The sequence below is a fragment of the Salmo salar genome, chromosome ssa02, assembly GCF_905237065.1.
Source record: "Salmo salar chromosome ssa02, Ssal_v3.1, whole genome shotgun sequence".
Lineage (NCBI taxonomy): Eukaryota > Metazoa > Chordata > Actinopteri > Salmoniformes > Salmonidae > Salmo > Salmo salar.
Window position 1 is genome coordinate 68678506 of NC_059443.1, and position 19131 is coordinate 68697636.

At 41.6% G+C, this 19131-nt stretch overlaps 3 protein-coding genes across 3 annotated transcripts in view; all 3 read left to right on the top strand.

The window, feature by feature from the left end:
* LOC123733207 (gastrula zinc finger protein XlCGF17.1-like) overlaps positions 1-4437 on the top strand; it is a 44681-nt gene extending 40244 nt beyond the window's left edge. The window contains exon 3 of the mRNA XM_045712633.1: positions 3293-4437. Coding sequence (XP_045568589.1) covers positions 3293-3800 — 508 coding nt within the window. The 3' untranslated portion in view covers positions 3801-4437. The remainder of the gene's footprint in view (positions 1-3292) is intronic.
* Positions 1-19131, top strand: part of LOC106591322 (zinc finger protein 271) — a 518091-nt gene that overhangs the window by 118458 nt on the left and 380502 nt on the right. The gene's annotated exons all lie outside the window — the stretch shown is intronic.
* On the top strand, positions 11044-14256 carry LOC123730790 (secreted protein CSS1). The gene is made up of 2 exons (XM_045708754.1): positions 11044-12778; positions 13989-14256. The coding sequence occupies exons 1-2, from the start codon at positions 12193-12195 to the stop codon at positions 14114-14116; spliced, it is 714 nt and encodes a 237-aa protein (XP_045564710.1). The 5' UTR covers positions 11044-12192; the 3' UTR covers positions 14117-14256.

A 19131-nucleotide genomic window follows, 5' to 3' on the forward strand; every position in this document is an offset into this window, starting at 1 on the left:
TGAATGGTGTCTGTGAGTATAACAGAACTCAAATGGCATGTCAAAACCTGAGAGATTCCTTTACAGGAAGTGGCCTGTCTGACCATTTCTGGAACTTCTTTGACATCTCTATCTTTTACTAAGGATCTCTGCTCTAACGTGACACTTCCTACGTCGTCCATAGGCGCTCAGAGCCCGGGAAAAACCTGAATGTCGTCATCCCAGCCCCAGGCTGAAACACATTATCGCCTTTCTCAAGTGGCCGATCAAGGGACTCTGGGCTTAGGCGCGTGACCTGGCCGCCCCCGTCTTTGTGATTTTTTCCTCTGTTTGCCGAAAAGGAGATTCCCGGTCGGAATATTATCGCTTTTCTACGAGAAAAATGGCATAAAAATTGATTTTAAACAGCGGTTGACATGCTTCGCAGTACGGTAATGGAATATTTAGAATTTTTTTGTCACGAATTGCACCATGCGCGCGACCCTTCTTTACCATTTCGGATAGTGTCTGGAACGCACGAACAAAACGCCGCTATTCGGATATAACGATGGATTATTTTGGACCAAACCAACATTTGTTATTGAAGTAGCAGTCCTGGGAGTGCATTCTGACGAAGACAACAAAAGGTAATCAAACTTTTATAATGGAAAATATGATTATGGTGAGTGCTAAACTTGCCGGGTGTCTAAATAGCTAGCCCGTGATGCCTGGGCTATGTACTTAGAATATTGCAAAAATGTGCTTTCACCAAAAAGCTATTTTAAAATCGGACATATCGAGTGCATAGAGGAGGTCTGTATCTATAATTCTTAAAATAATTGTTATGCTTTTTGTGAACGTTTATCGTTAGTAATTTAGTAAAATGTTAGCGAATTCCCCGGAAGTTTGCGGGGGGTATGCTAGTTCTGAACGTCACATGCTAATGTAAAAAGCTGTTTTTTGATATAAATATGAACTTGATTGAACAAAACATGCATGTATTGTATAACATAATGTCCTTGGGTTGTCATCTGATGAAGATCATCAAAGGTTAGTGCTGCATTTAGCTGTCTTCTGGGTTTTTGTGACATTATATGCTAGCTTGAAAAATGGGTGTCTGATTATTTCTGGCTTGGTACTCTGCTGACATAATCTAATGTTTTGCTTTCGTTGTAAAGCCTTTTTGAAATCGGACAGTGTGGTTAGATTAACGAGAGTCTTGTCTTTAAATAGCTGTAAAATAGTCATATGTTTGAGAAATTGAAGTAATAGGATTTTTAAGGTTTTGAAAATTGCGCCACAGGCTTCAAGTGGCTGTTACGTAGGTGGGACCAATTCGTCCCGCCTAGCCCAGAGAGGTTAAAATGCTGTAAAATAGTCATGTTTGAAAAATGGAAGTTTTTGTATTTTTGAGGAATTTGTAATTCGCGCCACGCCTATCATTGGATATTGGAGCAGGTGTTCCGTTAGCAGAACGTCTAGATGTAAGAGGTTAAGCTTGTCATATGATGAACTTCAACTTAAATACTGGATCTTGCTGTCGGACAGTTTTTTTGTATTCAGATCTCTGAAATGCACTCTAACTACGTAACATTTAGTGGCTCCTTATGTTACGCTGGGCACAGCAATTATAAATAATTTCAAAATCCAATGGTTCTGAGTCACCTTAAGTTGATTCACAATACCCAAATGGATACTGTCATTAATGTGGTTCTTCAATAATTACACATAATACTTAATACTGTAGCTATTTAGTTTACAGTCACATGTTCAGCTATCAGCTGATCCAGGAAATCATTTTCTGAATGCCAGTCAAATGACAAATATCACTACATGCAACAAATTGCTTCTTTATTCATTACTCTGGTAAAGACAGTTGGTGTATGTTGTTGTTAAGTTAAGTTATGGGTCCTACAGTAGGTCTATGTTGTTGTTAGGTGAACTATGGGTCCTACAGTAGGTCTATGTTGTTGTTAGGTGAAGTTATGGGCTAATTTGGCATACACTAATTGTACATACCCTCATTGTCAGGGAAAAGCTAACCAAAGAACATTTCACTGGTTGAAGTGGTTTTTTAAAAAAGTATAAAGCAGTTGATTTGAGACAATAAAACAAACATATTAAGCAGGACATTGTTAGGTTGCGTCAATTCGAATCTGGTAGTAGAACAAAATAGTCAGCACAGAGTAACTTCTGATTTCTTTGTACTTTAATTAATTCAATGATATATAAATGGTAAATATGATGTTTGTATATATGGGCTCACTGTGACACCACGCAGGGCAGACAGAGAACTAACTGTCACACCCAAAGTTCTTCTTTAATACTCTGACAGAGATAGTTCCTGCTTCAGAGCCAGCCTGTCAGAGTAGAGGCTGAGTGTGGTTTAGACTTACTCAGCCTATCGTAGGTGCACAGGCTGGTCCCAGCCTCCTGGCGCATCACTGTTGCCAAGCATAGTTGTCTTCTAGCTTATCTTCGTGTGTGTACCCGAGAGTCAGACACCCAAGGACAGTGTCTGTTTTTATGCTACAGTTAGGACAGTTTCTGCTTTTGTGCTACAGCTATCTTCCATTCTACCAGTCCCCCACGTACACATGTCCTTGAGTGGTTCCACAACCAGGCAGTGTGTGTGTCACGAGTCTACTCAGCCTACACCCTAGCTGTCCAGCAACCCTCCAGTTAGTCACGTCTATTCTATGTTAATACAATACAAATCTATTATGTTTAACATTAATGTATTCATATGCTATGCAACACATCTAGTTTAATAAAATATAACCCAACAACATTCAAACGAGCATTACAATTATAATCCAAAAGTAGTGTGAAATGCACTCATAAGCAACCTGTAAATGGAGGCTATTTTTGCTGTCAGCCTATGAGAACTCCCCTGAATTAGTGAATAGACACAGAACTTAAAGTGAGTTTCCTTGAGTAGCACTCCCGATCTTGCACTTCATGGCTACACTGTTGGCATAACCTTTTACAGGGGATTTCCGCTGTTGTGGGCCTTTAAACATCTGTCTGACTTTGTTGTTCACACAGGAGAGAGACGTGATTATCGTGGATCCTCTGGGGAGCCTCAACAACCTCATGATGCTGACGAGGCAGAGAAGAGTCTCTGCAGATCAGGACACCTCAAGAAACACCAGCAGAGACCCAAAGGAAAGAAAACTCACCGCTGCTCTGACTGTGGGAAGAGTTTTGTTTTCTCAGGACAATTGAAATCACACCAGAGAACACACACAGGAGAGAAATCATATAGCTGTGATCAATGTGGGAAGAGTTTTACTACATTTAACAATCTGATGATACATCAGAGAACACACACAGGAGAGAAACCTTATAGCTGTGATCAATGTGGGAATAGTTTTGTTTCATCTGGCCTTCTGACTGTACACCAGAGAATACATACAGGAGAGAAACCATATAGCTGTACTCAATGTGGGAAGAGTTTTACTCAGCTAAGCAACCTGATATCACACCAGAGAATACACACAGGAGAGAAACCGTATAGCTGTACTCAATGTGGGAAGAGTTTTACTCAGTCAACCAGCCTGATATCACACCAGAGAACACACACAGGGGAGAAACCTTATAGCTGTGATGAATGTGGGAAGAGTTTTGCTACATCTAGCAATCTGACACTACACCAGAGAACACACACAGGAGAGAAACCGTTTAGCTGTGATGAATGTGGGAAGAGTTTTACGACATCTAGCAAACTGACTCTACACTACAGAACACACACAGGAGAGAAACCTTTTAGCTGTTCTCAATGTGACAAGAGATACTATGATAAATGTTCTCTGATTACACATCAGAAAATACATGCATGAAGGACTTGTTTCATGATATCAATGAAATAATGTAGAATATTTTAACGTTGTAGAAGGTGTATTTTAATGATATCACAATGTAGAACCTAAACATTTGCCCCCTGTTCTATTGAGTTCAGCATGATATGGATATTAGCCTCAGGGGGAAAATCCAGGCTCTGAATTGAAAGAGTATTATTTATGGGATTTAAAAAAAAGTGACAAAAAAAAGAGCTGTGTTACACTTACCGCGTTGGTGACCCACTTGAATCAAAATGTAGCTAGCTGTTTTCTACAAATGGTCCTCTAACCAGTGATGTACACATTATACCCAGATTCCATGTGGTTTTTGAGCTGTTAGTTTTAACAGGATGTGCAACCTCATCTCCCTCCTCTCGAGCAATTGATTTCAATATGATATCAATGAGTGATGACAAGTAAGTGTTGCGTTCCTTTGTTTAGTGACCCCTACATTTAAATGCATCGCTCCAAAATGTAGCTTACTGTCTTCTGCAGGTTGTCCTCTAACCGGTGAGGTAACAGATATCTCCCATTTCCATGTGTTTGCTTTAGTTGTTAGTTTCAACAGCACGTACAACCTGATTTCCCCCCTAATAGATATCAGTGATTTATTGCTACTTGTCAAAACAACAGCGTTTCTGGTGCTTGTGCAGTTTATTAAGGTGCTTGTTTAAGAAAAATACAATTAATGTGATTATTGTGGCAGATGTTTGTGTACATAGCACATTTTATGTTGAGGTTTTCAATTTATCCCAAACTGTTTCTGCATATTGGTTATTGTTTTGGAAACGTTTAAACTGTGTTTTGACATTGGGCTATCCCACCTAGCAAAATGTAATTGAAAAGATGTTGAAAGTAGACTATGCAACCAAATATTTCATATTTACATTTCATGTAACATTTAGTACTGATAATTATTTATGCAACCAACTGACAATTTTTTGGGGTACAGTTATATTGACATTGTTGCCCTGCTTTTAGAATATCAGGGTTCATTCTCAGATGTGCCAACCCAAATGTACTAGAGCATGACATTAGGGACTGGGCCCAGATCCAACAACATGCCTATCTAGTGAACCCTGAAAAGAGAGAGAAGCTCCGCAGTGAGGTGGAAAGTTACTATGGATATTGCAGGAGTTTCCTCTTGAAATCGCACATGTCCGCGGTAATTACAACTTGGTTGCTGATTTTCTCAAGGGTGGGCAGTCAAAAAGATTTGTGTTTTGCGTTTAGCCAGTGCGTTGCCATGGATCACAATTTATTTTGACTGCACGTTTTTCTGTATTGGGGATTCGTTTTTTTGGGCTCGTTCCAATGGGACGAGAGTTCTAGAAGCTAGTGAGTTTTCGGAAGACGAGAGTTCTAGAAGCTAATGAGTTTTAGAATTCTATAGAAAGAAAAAGGACAAAAGATACGATTGTATGTTATTATTTAGAAATGTTTTTTCAGGTTTTTAATTGTTGACAGCCAGTAAACACCATGTTTATATTGTAGAAGGTGAAGCATTGTAGTTGATTATAATGAGAAATGGAAGTTGTTTTCTGTTAGTGGTGAGCAAACTTGTCCAACAAAAATATAGGATATATTTGTTGTCTTAAAGGGGAAGGTGTTACAGGCTTTGGTTTTTCCATTTATGTTTTGAGGTTGGACTTTAGCTCGTTAGCACGTAGGGGTGCACTGATTGGTGTCACCTCGTTAGTCAGTATGTGTTACACCTGTGCTGGCTTGTCCATCTAGTTATGGTTGAGTTTTTAATCAATGGATTCTCGTTAATCTTCTGTTTTTTATCCTCTTATGTTTGTTTTTTCCTGTGAAGACATTGCGTTGCATCCATGTCTGAAATGTGCTGTATAAATAAAGCTCAATTTGAACATATTGCAAAACAAATTAACCTCATAACAGACTTTATTTTTATTTTATTTAACCTTTATTTAACTAGGCAAGTCAATTAAGAACAAATTTTTATTTACAATGATTGCCTACAAGGGAACAGTGGGTTAACTGCCTTGTTCAGGGGCAGAACAACAGATTTTTACCTTGTCAGCTCTAACCACTAGGCTACCTGCTGCCCTCTTGCAAACCAATGAGCACATATCTTGGTCCATCTTAGTATTAAAAACAGTATATCTTCCACTATGTCAAAATAGTGCATGGTATGTAAGTTTAGTATCACTTTTCAACCAACGCAGTGCATTTGTTGAAACTGAACAGTTTTGAAATCAACAATACGTCAAAGGATTCAACAACTGAAAACTGAAACAAACAGATCGATTCAGACCCTGCAGGGCTTAGATTAAGCCAGAACTAGTTAAACTAGGACATTTAAGTAGCTTTGAATGTGTCTTAAATTTGGCAAAGTTAGTCAGAGACTGGAGTCCTGGAGTCAGGTAAGTAAGCCTAAATGAGAACACCTGGGTTAATCCTGATTAGGTTCAGTATGAACACCTGGGTTAACCCTGATTAGGTTCAGTATGAACACCTGGGTTAACCCTGATTAGGTTCAGTATGAACACCTGGGTTAATCCTGATTAGGTTCAGTATGAACACATGCTGTTGGTCTAGTGGTGCTCATTAAAACCCGGAATTGAAAACACCAATACTGGTGTGAATCTTGAGACGAAACAACGGCAGAGGCAAAAATAATTTGTTAAAAAAAAACTTTTGTGTGTATGAAAAAACGCTCCAAAACAAATGTTGTTAAGCCATCCAGTTATTGAAGGTTAAAACCCCACCGCTGCTACTGAGCAGTAGAACAAGAGGGTTGGGCTGCAATTTGCAGTGAATTCAATGGAAATGTAACCACAAGAAGAGTACAACAACTAGAGGTGAGATATCTGCATTATTATCAGGTTTACAAGAAGAAACAACTTCAGGTGAGAGATCTGCATTATTATCAGGTTTACAAGAAGAAACAACTTCAGGTGAGAGATCTGCATTATTATCAGGTTTACAAGAAGAAACAACTTCAGGTGAGAGATCTGCATTATTATCAGGTTTACAAGAAGAAACAACTTCAGGTGAGAGATCTGCATTATTATCAGGTTTACAAGAAGAAACAACTTCAGGTGAGAGATCTGCATTATTATCAGGTTTACAAGAAGAAACAACTTCAGGTGAGATATCTGCATTATTATCAGGTTTACAAGAAGAAACAACTTCAGGTGAGATATCTGCATTAGTATCAGGATTACTTCCGGATGCTGGAGTGAGTGGTCGTGCTGCACCTCGCTCCGCGGGTAATATTACATTTCATAACATTACATTACATTTTAACGATTTGATTAGTGTATTGTTAGCTAGCTGCATAGTTGTATCTGCTGTCTTTGTATCAAGGATAAAGGTGTAGCTCTGAGGAACTAACAAGGTTAGCTAGCCAGCTATTCGTTCGTTCGTCGCGCCGTTTTCGAAACGGCGTCAACACCATAACACCACAGCAAGCTAGCCAACTTTACCAATTAGCAGTACTGTAGAAACTATATACATTAAAACGGAATGATTTGACTAGTGTAATGTTAGTTAGCTACATAGTTGTCTTTGTATCAAGATAAAGGCGTAATACAGAGTAACTTTCGAAGTTAGCTAGCCAGCTACATTTTCTAACATAGTCTACAATGCGCCCACTGCTAGCTAGCTAACCCTACCAGCTAGCTGTATCATTTTTAGTCAATAAGATTTTTGCAACGTAAGCTTAACTTTCTGAACATTCGAGATGTGTAGTCCACATGTGTAGCTAGCAGGACTGACTTTGTGTTAGCTAGCCAATGTTTAATTACTTCTGCGTTATGAACTAGACACGGACACGAATGATCCATTGGTAGCATGTTGTTACCAAGTATTGGTGCTAACCGTGTGTTTTGGATGCCAGCATGCTAGTTAGCTACGGCGTCATAGGACACGGTGCACTAGGCGGGTTTTCACGGAAGAATACTGTACCAAGTTAACTAGCGGAATAAACTAAGTTTGAGCCTATTCCTGGAAACATTGAACCACTGTAGTTTACATCAATTTTAAGTTCTAGTGGTAGCTAGAAAAGTTATATTTTAGTGTTTCAGTGAATTGTTAGTGAGGGAGGGACTGCTCTCTCGCTTCTCCAGTTGTTTAGTTAATTTTTCATGCCAATCTCCTTTGCATTAGCGTAGCCTCTTCTGTAGCCTATCAACTATGTGTCGGTCTACCCCTGTTCTCTCCTCTCTGCACAGGCCATACAAACGCTTCACATCGCATGGCCGCTGCCACTCTAACTTGGTGGTCCCAGCGCGCACGACCCACGTGGAGTTCCAGGTCTCCAGCAGCCTCTGGAACTGCCGGTCTGCGGCCAACAATGCAGAGTTCATCTCAGCCTATGCTACCCTCCAGTCCCTTGACTTCTTGGCGCTGACGGAAACATGGATTACCACAGAAAACACTGCTACTCCTACTGCTCTCTCCTCGTCTGACCACGTGTTCTCGCACACCCCGAGAGCATCTGGTCAGCGGGGTGGTGGCACTGGAATCCTCATCTCTCCCAAGTGGACATTCTCTCTTTCTCCCCTGACCTATCTGTCTATCTCCTCCTTTGAATTCCATGCTGTCACAATCACTAGCCCATTCAAGCTTAACATCCTTACCATTTATTGCCCTCCAGGTTCCCTTGGAGAGTTCATCAATGAGCTTGACGCCTTGATAAGTTCCTTTCCTGAGGATGGCTCACCCCTCACAGTTCTGGGTGACTTTAACCTCCCTACGTCTACCTTTGACTCATTTCTCTCTGCCTCCTTCTTTCCACTCCTCTCCTCTTTTGACCTCACCCTCTCACTGTCCCCCCCACTCACAAGGCAGGCAATACGCTTGACCTCATCTTCACTAGATGCTGTTCTTCTACTAATCTCACTGCAACTCCCCTCCAAGTCTCCGATCAGTACCTTGTATCCTTTTCCCTCTCGCTCTCCTCCAACACTACTCACTCTGCACCTACTCAGATGGTATTGCGCCGTCGCAACCTTCGCTCTCTCTCTCCTGCTACTCTCTCCTCTTCCATCCTATCATCTCTTCCCTCTGCTCAATCCTTCTCCAACCAATCTCCTGATTCTGCCTCCTCAACCCTCCTCTCCTCCCTTTCTGCATCCTTTGACTCTCTATGTCCCCTATCCTCCCGACCGGCTCGGTCCTCCCCTCCTGCTCTGTGGCTTGACGACTCATTGCGAGCTCACAGAACAGGGCTCCGAGTGGAAATGGAGGAAAACTAGCCTCCCTGCGGACCTGGCATCTTTTCACTCCCTCCTCTCTACATTTTACTCCTCTGTTTCTGCTGCTAAAGCCACTTTCTACCACTCTAAATTCCAAGCATCTGCCTCTAACCCTAGGAAGCTCTTTGCCACCTTCTCCTCCCTCCTGAATCCTCCTCCCCCTCCCCCCCCTCCTTCCTCTCTGCGGATGACTTCGTCAACCATTTTGAAAAGAAGGTTGACGACATCCAATCCTCGTTTGTTAAGTCAAACGACACCGCTGGTCCTGCTCACATTGCCCTACCCTATGCTTTGACCTCTTTCTCCCCTCTCTCTCCAGATGAAATCTTGCGTCTTGTGACGGCCGGCTGCCCAACAACCTCCCTGCTTGACCCTATCCCCTCCTCTCTTCTCCAGACCATTTCCGGAGACCTTCTCCCTTACCTCACCTCGCTCATCAACTCATCCTTGACCGCTGGCTATGTCCCTTCTGTCTTCAAGAGAGCGAGAGTTGCACCCCTTCTCAAAACCTACACTCGATCCCTCCGATGTCAACAACTACAGACCAGTATCCCTTTCTTTTCTCTCCAAAACTCTTGAACGTGCTGTCCTTGGCCAGCTCTCTTGCTATCTCTCTCAGAATGACCTTCTCGATCCAAATCAGTCAGGTTTCAAGGCTGGTCATTCAACTGAGACTGCTCTTCTCTTTGTCACAGAGGCTCTCCGCACTGCTAAAGCTAACTCTCTCTCCTCTGCTCTCATCCTTCTAGACCTATCTGCTGCCTTTGATACTGTGAACCATCAGATCCTCTCCACCCTCTCCGAGTTGGGTATCTCCGGCGCAGCTCACTCTTGGATTGCGTCCTACCTGACATGTCGCTCCTACCAGGTGGCGAGAATCCGTCTCCGCACCACGTGCTCTCACCACTGGTGTCCCCCAGGGCTCAGTTCTAGGCCCTCAACTATTCTCGCTATACACCAAGTCACTTGGCACTGTCATATCCTCACATGGTCTCTCCTATCATTGCTACGCAGACGACACACAATGAATCTTCTCCTTTCCCCCTTCTGATAACCAGGTGGCGAATCGCATCTCTGCATGTCTGGCAGACATATCAGCGTGGATGACGGATCACCACCTCAAGCTGAACCTCAGCAAGACGGAGCTGCTCTTCCTCCCGGGGAAGGACTGCCCTTTCCATGATCTCGCCATCACGGTGGACAACTCCATTGTGTCCTCCTCCCAGAGTGCTAAGAGCCTCAGCGTGACCCTGGACAACACCCTGTCATTCTCCGCTAACATCAAGGCAGTGACCCGATCCTGTAGGTTCATGCTATACAACATTCGCAGAGTACGACCCTGCCTTACACAGGAAGCGGCGCAGGTCCTAATCCAGGCACTTGTCATCTCCCGTCTGGATTACTGCAACTCCCTGTTGGCGGGTCTCCCTGCCTGTGCCATTAAACCCCTACAACTCATCCAGAACGCCGCAGCCCGTCTGGTGTTCAACCTTCCCAAGTTCTCTCACGTCACCCCGCTCCTCCGCACACTCCACTGGCTTCCAGTTGAAGCTCGCATCTGCTACAAGACCATGGTGCTTGCCTACGGAGCTGTGAGGGGAACGGCACCTCCGTACCTTCAGGCTCTGATCAGGCCCTATACCCAAACAAGGGCACTGCGTTCATCCACCTCGGGCCTGCTGGCCCCCCTACCTCTGCGGAAGCACAGTTCCCGCTCAGCCCAGTCAAAACTGTTCGCTGCTCTGGCACCCCAATGGTGGAACAAGCTCCCTCACGACGCCAGGACAGCGGAGTCAATCACCACCTTCCATAGACACCTGAAACCCCACCTCTTTAAGGAATACCTGGGATAGGATATAGTAATCCTTCTAACCCCCCCCCAAAAAAAAATATATATAGATGTACTATTGTAAAGTGGTTGTTCCACTGGATATCTTAAGGTGAATTCACCAATTTGTAAGTCGCTCTGGATAAGAGCGTCTGCTAAATGACGTAAATGTAACAAGAAGAAACAACAACTTCAGGTGAGATATCTGCATTATTATCAGGATTACAAGAAGAAACAACTTCAGGTGAAATATCTGCATTATTATCAGTATTTCACATTTCTCAAATTCATATTTTTGTGACATCACTTCTATTATTAAATGATATCTGCCTTTTATAGACTCTGGAAGAACCTTAAAATGGCTTTAAAAAGAGAAAGCAGAGATCAGAAGAGAGCGATTTACTATTGGTGGTGGACCACCAAAACAAGACTGATGAATTGAGTGACTTCCTGTCTGGAATAATAGAGCAGCAGCAACCTCTGGATGGTATACCAGACGATGACCAACCTCTGGATGGTATACCAGACGATGACCAACCTCTGGATGGTATACCAGACGATGACCAACCTCTGGATGGTATACCAAACGATGACCATTTGGACAGTTCAGATGAAGAACTGAGCACAAATGGTATATATACCAAAGACAGTAAATTGGTTACTTCCTTTGGTAAATATATTCCACTGTCTGTGTCAATCTTTATTCTTCTTCATTCTAAGGACCATATGAGTTTATTTGTGCTTCTAACCGTGTTCTTTTTCCAGAGGAAAGGAATGTGAACAGGTTGGAAGAGCCAGTACACAGTGAGGGTGGAATGTGAACAGGTTGGAAGAGCCAGTACACAGTGAGGGTGTAATGTGAACAGGTTGGAAGAGCCAGTACACAGTGAGTGTGTTCCCTCCACATCTGCTATAACATCCCTGAGAGAAGATGCTGCCACCACCTTTCAGCAGAGAACAAAGAAGATGACCATGCATGAAACGTTAACCAGAGAATTTCATGAGCATAAAATGAAATATCTGAAGGAAGAACATGAAATGAGAATTCTACAGGTTGAATTGGATATGAAGTTGGAAGAGCGAGGTATGATCCAAGACAATTGTGATTACCAGCCATGGTGAACAATATGATATGTCAAAAATGAATGTTTTGTCATTTGGATATTCATGAGAGCGAGTATTTTAATCACCACAAACTACATTTTAAACCAGCCTTGGTTTAGTAACTCATTTCATTTTGCTGCACACCATTTGAATTTTGTACCGAACAAACATTATCAAAGCAAAAATAAGCCATAATGAACACATTCCATATTTAAATGAATCTCATCTAGTTGAAATGCTGCAATGTGAAGCAACTCCGTGTGCAAGTCCTCGTTGGTCATTGCCTGCCTCATTCATGGACACATCTGCCTCAGCCACGGACACATCTGCCTCAGCCACGGACACATCTGCCTCAGCCACGGACACATCTGCCTCAGCCACGGACACGTCTGCCTCAGCCACGGACACATCTGCCTCAGCCACGGACACGTCTGCCTCAGCCACGGACACGTCTGCCTCAGCCACGGACACGTCTGCCTCAGCCACGGACACGTCTGCCTCAGCCACGGACACGTCTGCCTCAGCCACGGACACGTCTGCCTCAGCCACATCTGCCTCAGCCACGGACACATCTGCCTCAGTCATGGACACGTCTGCCTCAGCCACGGACACATCTACCTCAGTCATGGACACGTCTGCCTCAGCCACGGACACGTCTGCCTCAGCCACGTCTGCCTCAGCCACATCTGCCTCAGCCACGGCTACGTCAGCCTCAGCCACATCTGCCTCAGCCACGGCTACATCTGCCTCAGCCATGAGCACATCTGCCTCAGCCACGGACACATCTACCTCAGTCATGGACACATCTGCCTCAGCCATGGGTACATCTGTTTCTCACCCTAATATCCTCTGACCATATTACTATGTAGTAACTATTAGTAGACCATATTAATATGTAGTAACTATTAGTAGACCATATTACTCACCCTAATATCCACTGTCACCAAGTAGTTGTCCACTATGTTGTCCTTTCTGAAACTGAGAACAATGAAGAGTGGAGGGAAATCCTTCAATCCTGAGTTGCACCTTTCCAACGGGCAACAATGTTTGAGAACTATAAATTAGGAGTGCATCCACCCTGAACATAGATGGAAAACCAGTTGTTATGGTTCCGGTACTCCTCAGCATCAGGAGTTGATGGTAAACCAGTTGTTATGGTTCCGGTACTCCTCAGCATCAGGAGTTGATGGTAAACCAGTTGTTATGGTTACGGTACTCCTCAGCATCATGAGTTGATGGAAAACCAGTTGTTATGGTTCCGGTACTCCTCAGCATCAGGAGTTGATGGACACTAGATGGGAACATGACATCCATCTAACCAGCCAATCACTCCTGGGAAGTGCCCATATTCAGAGAATTGCACTTTATAGTTGGCTTGGCCAGCAGCATCAGGAAACTTGATGTAAAGACTCCTCAGTTCACAAATGGCCCTGCAGACTGAACTATTCTATACACAGTTGCTTCACTGGCACCACACAAATCACCAGTTTCACAATGAAAGATTCCATATGCCAAAAACCTCAAAGTGATCAGAACTTGGGAGAATTGGGTGAAGGCCTTCCTCTTTGAGACAGAGAGGAAAGTCTAGGCTCAAGCAAAGATATTATCTCCAATGCATTTTCTTTGTACATACGAAAGCGGTCTAAAAATAATTTAATGCATTACTCCCATCCACAAGTACTGGTCTGGTTGGCCTCTGTAGTGCATGTTGGTCTTCATTTAGATATTCCAAATAGTCCAGGCTTCCTCACAAACAGCACTAAGCAGAAGTTAAACCTGGCTCTTTTGAAAAATGTATTTAAGCTTCAATTTAGTCCTAGAGTAGCTCTAATCCTCCCTCTTGCAATCGGCTTTGTTTAGTCCAGAACAGGCTAAATCTACCACTATTTTAAGATAAGTCTGTGCTAGTTGCTTTGAGTTAAGACAGCTCAAACAAGCATTTTAGTCTGGGACTAAGCTTAAGCCTTGTTTGTAAAACCGCCCTGAGTGTTTTATATAATATTACTAAATGTGTTTCTTTCCATGTTGCAGGGGCAGTCAAGAAATGGAACAGCAAGGCCACAGAACAGGACATAAGCAGAGCTGTGGGAGACCACCTCAAGCCCCTGGTAGAGCCGGGGGTGGTGTTTACCACTCCACCACCCCTTCAGCAGGCATGAAAAGTGATAGTTTTTCATACTAAGATTGACCAAGAAATGTGTTGCTTTTGCACATATTTGTTCATTGGTTTTGCAAGAGTCTTGTTTGGTCAGTCATTGGGTTCATTTGTTTTACAATATGTTCAAATCAAATCAAGCTTTATTTATACAGCACTTTTCAGACATGGATGCAACGCAATGGCTTCACAGGAAAAAAACAGAAATATTTAGTACACAACATACATAAGAGGATAAAAAACAAGACTAACAACTGAAAGACTAATGAACATTGATTAAAATATTAACAATTGGATGCAACATCCAACCCAAAATATAAGCTTGTTTTACACCATTGTTTGTTGTTACGTTCCCCAGCAAGAAAACATAAATGGAAAAACCAAAGCCTGTAACACCTTCCCCCTTAATAAGGCTAGGCGTCCCGCTAGCGGGACACCAGTCGACAACATCCGGTGAAATTGGATGGTGCGCAATTCAAATCTATAATCATAATATTAAACATTTATGAACATACAAGTATCTTGTATCGTTTAAAATCTTAAATTATTGTTAATCTAACTGCATTGTCCGATTTACAATAGGCTTTACAGCGAAACCATGCGATTGTTTGAGGACGGCGCCCCACAACATATTTGTCAACCAGCACAGGCTTCATAAAAATCACAAATAGCGATTAAATAAATCACTTACTTTTGAAAATCTTCCTGTTTGTAATCCCAAGGGTCCCAGCTACAACATGAATGGTCATTTTGTTAGATAAAATCCTTATATCCCAAAAAGTCAGTTCAGTTGGCGCCATCGATTTCAGTAATCCACTCGTTGAACGTGCAGACAAAGGAGTCCAAAAAGCTACCGCTAAACTTTGTTCAAACAAGTCAAACTACGTCTCTATTTAATCCTCAGGTATCCTAAAATGTAAATAAACTATAATATTTCATACGGAAAGAAGTATGTTCAATAGAAAAGTAAAATTAGCAAGCAAGCATCCTCTTCATCGCGCGCCAACAGACTGATATTGTACCGGGACTCTTTGTACAAAAACTTCAAATTATTGCTCGTTTTTGAAGACACAAGCCTGAAACAATGAACAAAAACTGTTGACATCTAGTGGAAGCCATAGGGATTACATAGAACCCATAGCTTTCCATTATAAGAGCCTAGGAGCTCCAAAACAATTCTGGTTGGTTTTTCTTTGGATTTTCACCTGCCATATCAATTGTGTTATAGTCTCATACATTATTTTGTGCCCAAAGTAAACTGCCTGTAGCTCAGGCCCTGAAGCCAGGATATGCATATAATTGGTACCATTGGAAAGAAAACACTTTGAAGTTTGTAGAAATGTTAAAATAATGTAGGAGAATATAACACAATAGATATGGTAGGAGAAAATCCAAAGAAAAACCAACCGGAATTATTATATCCCAACTAAACAGACTTTTTGGGATATAAAGAAGTATTTCATCTAACAAAACGACACTACATGTTATAGCTGGGACCCTTTGGATGACAAATCAAAGGAAGATTTTCAAAAAGTGAATATTTAATCGTTAATGTGAATGCATGAAACCTGTGCCGGTGGAAAAATATTTTGATGTAGGGCACCATCCTCAAACAATCGCATGGCATGTTTTCGCTGTAATAGCTACTGTAAATCAGTGCAGTTAGATTAACAAGAAGCTAAGCTTTCTGCCGATATAAGACACTTGTATAAGACACACAAATTATTAAAATCCATAATATTTCTGATTATTTATTCCAACAGGAAGTTGTCCCGCTAGCGGAACCGTTATTACCATGACTACGGGGACTCCTATCCCTAAAAGTGATTATAGACTCAATTCATTATACTGCGTCCATGTGTATAGGCTGCAAGTACGTTGAAATTAAATAGATTTCTTTTCAACTTTCACCTACAACTTATATTGTATGTCGGGCATAGTCTTATTTTCAACACCATTTTGCTAGGTGGGATAGCCCCAATGTCACAGTTTAAAGTTGTCCAAATCAATAGTCCAAATGCAGAAAAAGTTTGTGATAAATTGAAAAACTAAACATAAAATGTGCTATATACACAAACATCTGCCACAATAATCATACTAAGTATTTTTTTACACAAGCACCAAAAACGCTAAAACTAACAGCTCAAAAACCACACGGAATCTGCAAATAATGTGTACATCACTGGTTAGAGGACAACTTGTAGAAAAGTTAGCTACATTTTGAAGTGTTGCATTTTGATTCAAGTGGGTCACCAACGTGGTAAGTGTAACACAGCTCTTTTTGTGTTAGTCACTTTTTGTTAAATCACATAAATAGTACTCTTTCAATTCAGAGCCTGGATTTTTCCAGAGACTAATATCCATATCATGCTGAAATCAATAGAACAGGGCAAACATTTATGGTTATACATTGATATCATTAAAATACTCCTACTACAATGTTAAAAAATTCTACAGTGTGACATTATTTCATTGATATCATGAAACAACTCCTTCATGTATGTATTTTCTGATGTTTGATCAGAGATCTTTTATCAGAGTATCTCTTGTCACATTGATCACAGCTATGAGGTTTCTCTCCTGTGTGTGTTCTCTGGTGTACAATAAGACTGCTAGATGAAGTAAAACTCTTCCCACATTGATCACAGCTGTAAGATTTCTCTCCTGTGTGTTTTCTCTGGTGTGATAACAGGCTGCATAAGTGAGTAAAACGCTTCCCACATTGATTACAGCTATAAGATTTCTCTCCTGTGTGTGTTCTCTTGTGTGATAACAGGTTGCTTGACTGAGTAAATCTCTTCCCACATTGATTACAGCTGTACGATTTCTCTCCTGTATGTGTTCTCTGGTGTATAATCAGATAGCTAGATATAGTAAAACTCTTCCCACATTGATCACAGCTGTAAGATTTCTCTCCAGTGTGAATTCTCATGTGTACTTTCAGTGATTTTAATCTTAAGTAACTCTTCCCACAATCAAAACAGTGGTGAGATTTCTCTCCTGTGTGTACTCGCTGGTGTATTTTAAGTTCTGATGAAGATTTGCAACGTTTCCCACAGTCAGAGCAGCAAATAGATTTCTTCCCTGTGGGTCTCCGCTGGTGTTTCTTGAGGTGTTCTGATGTGGAGAGACTCTTCTCTGCCTTGTCAGCATCATGAGGCTCCCCAGAGGACCCACGATAGTCACATCTCTCTCCTGCGTTAACAACAAGTCAGACAGATGGTTAAAGGCCCACCCCAGCAGAAATCCACTGTAAAAGGTGATGCCAACAGCGTAGCCATGATGCTGTACAACAATTGACGTCTGTAATGAATGTTAAAATTATTTGACAATTGTCTTAAGACAGTCAAGTGAGCAACAATAGTCTTATACAGTGAGGGGAAAAAGTATTTGATCCCCTGCTGATTTTGTACGTTTGCCCACTGACAAAGAAATGATTAGTCTATCATTTTAATGGTAGGTTTATTTGAACAGTGAGAGACAGAATAACAAGAAAGAAATCCAGAAAAAAGCATGTCAAAAATGTTATAAATTGAATTTAGAGGTCGGCTGATTATGATTTTTCAATGCCGATACCGATTATTGGGGAACCCCCCCCAAAAAGCCCATGCCCATTAATCGGCCGATTTTATACCATTTATTTATTTGTAATAATGACAATTACAACAATACTGAATGAACACTTATTTTAAACTTAATATAATACATCAATAAAATCAATTTAGCCTCAAATAAATAATGAAACATGTTCAATTTGGTTTAAATAATGCAAATACAAAGTGTTGGAGAAGAAATTAAAAGTGCAATATGTGCCATGTAAAAAAGCTAACGTTTAAGTTCCTTGCTCAGAACATGAGAACATATGAAAGCTGGTGGTTCCTTTTAACATGAGTCTTCAATATTCCCAGGTAAGAAGTTTTAGGTTGTAGTTATTATAGGAATTACAGGACTATTTCTCTCTATACGATTTGTATTTCATATACCTATGACTATTGGATGTTCTTATAGGCACTTTAGTATTGCCAGTGTAACAGTATAGCTTCCGTCCCTCTCCTCGCTCCTACCTGGGCTCGAACCAGGAACACATCGACAACAGCCACCCTCGAAGCAGCGTTACCCATGCAGAGCAAGGGGAACAACCACTCCAAGTCTCAGAGCGAGTGACGTTTGAAACGCTATTAGCGCGCACCCGGCTAACTAGCTAGCCATTTAACATCGGTTACACCAGCCTCATCTTGGGAGTTGATAGGCTTGAAATCATAAGCAGTGCAATGCATTGCGAAGGGCTGCTGGTAAAACGCACTAAAGTGCTGTTTTGAATGAATGCTTACGAGCCTGCTGCTGCCTACCATCGCTCAGTCAGACTGCTCTATCAAATCATAGACTTAATTATAACATAATAACACACAGAAATACGAGCCTTAGGTCATTAATATGGTCGAATCCGGAAACTATCATCTCGAAAACAAAACGTTTTTCCTGTCAGTGAAATACGGAACCGTTCCGTATTTTATCTAATGGGTGGCATCCCTAAGTCTAAATATTCCTGTTACATTGCACAACCTTCAATGTCATAATTACGTAAAATTCTGGCAAATTAGTTCGCAACGAGCCAGGCGGCCCAAACTGTTGCATATACCCTGACTCTGCGTGCAATGAATGCAAAATGACACAATTTCACCTAGTTAATATTGCCTGCTAACCTGGATTTCTTTTAGCTAAATATGCAGGTTTAAAAATATATACTTCTGTGTATTGCTTTTAAGAAAGGCATTGATGTTTATGGTTAGGTACAGTCGTGCAACGATTGTGCTTTTTTCGCAAAACTAGTAATATCAACCATGTGTAGTTAACTAGTGATTATGATTGATTGATTGTTTTTATAAGATAAGTTTAATGCTAGCTAGCAACTTACCTTGGTTTCTTACTGCATTTGTGTAACAGGCAGGCTCCTCGTGGAGTGCCAGATAGGTTTTGACCAGATAGACACCTGCAGACACCTAGTATAGTGCCTCCCAT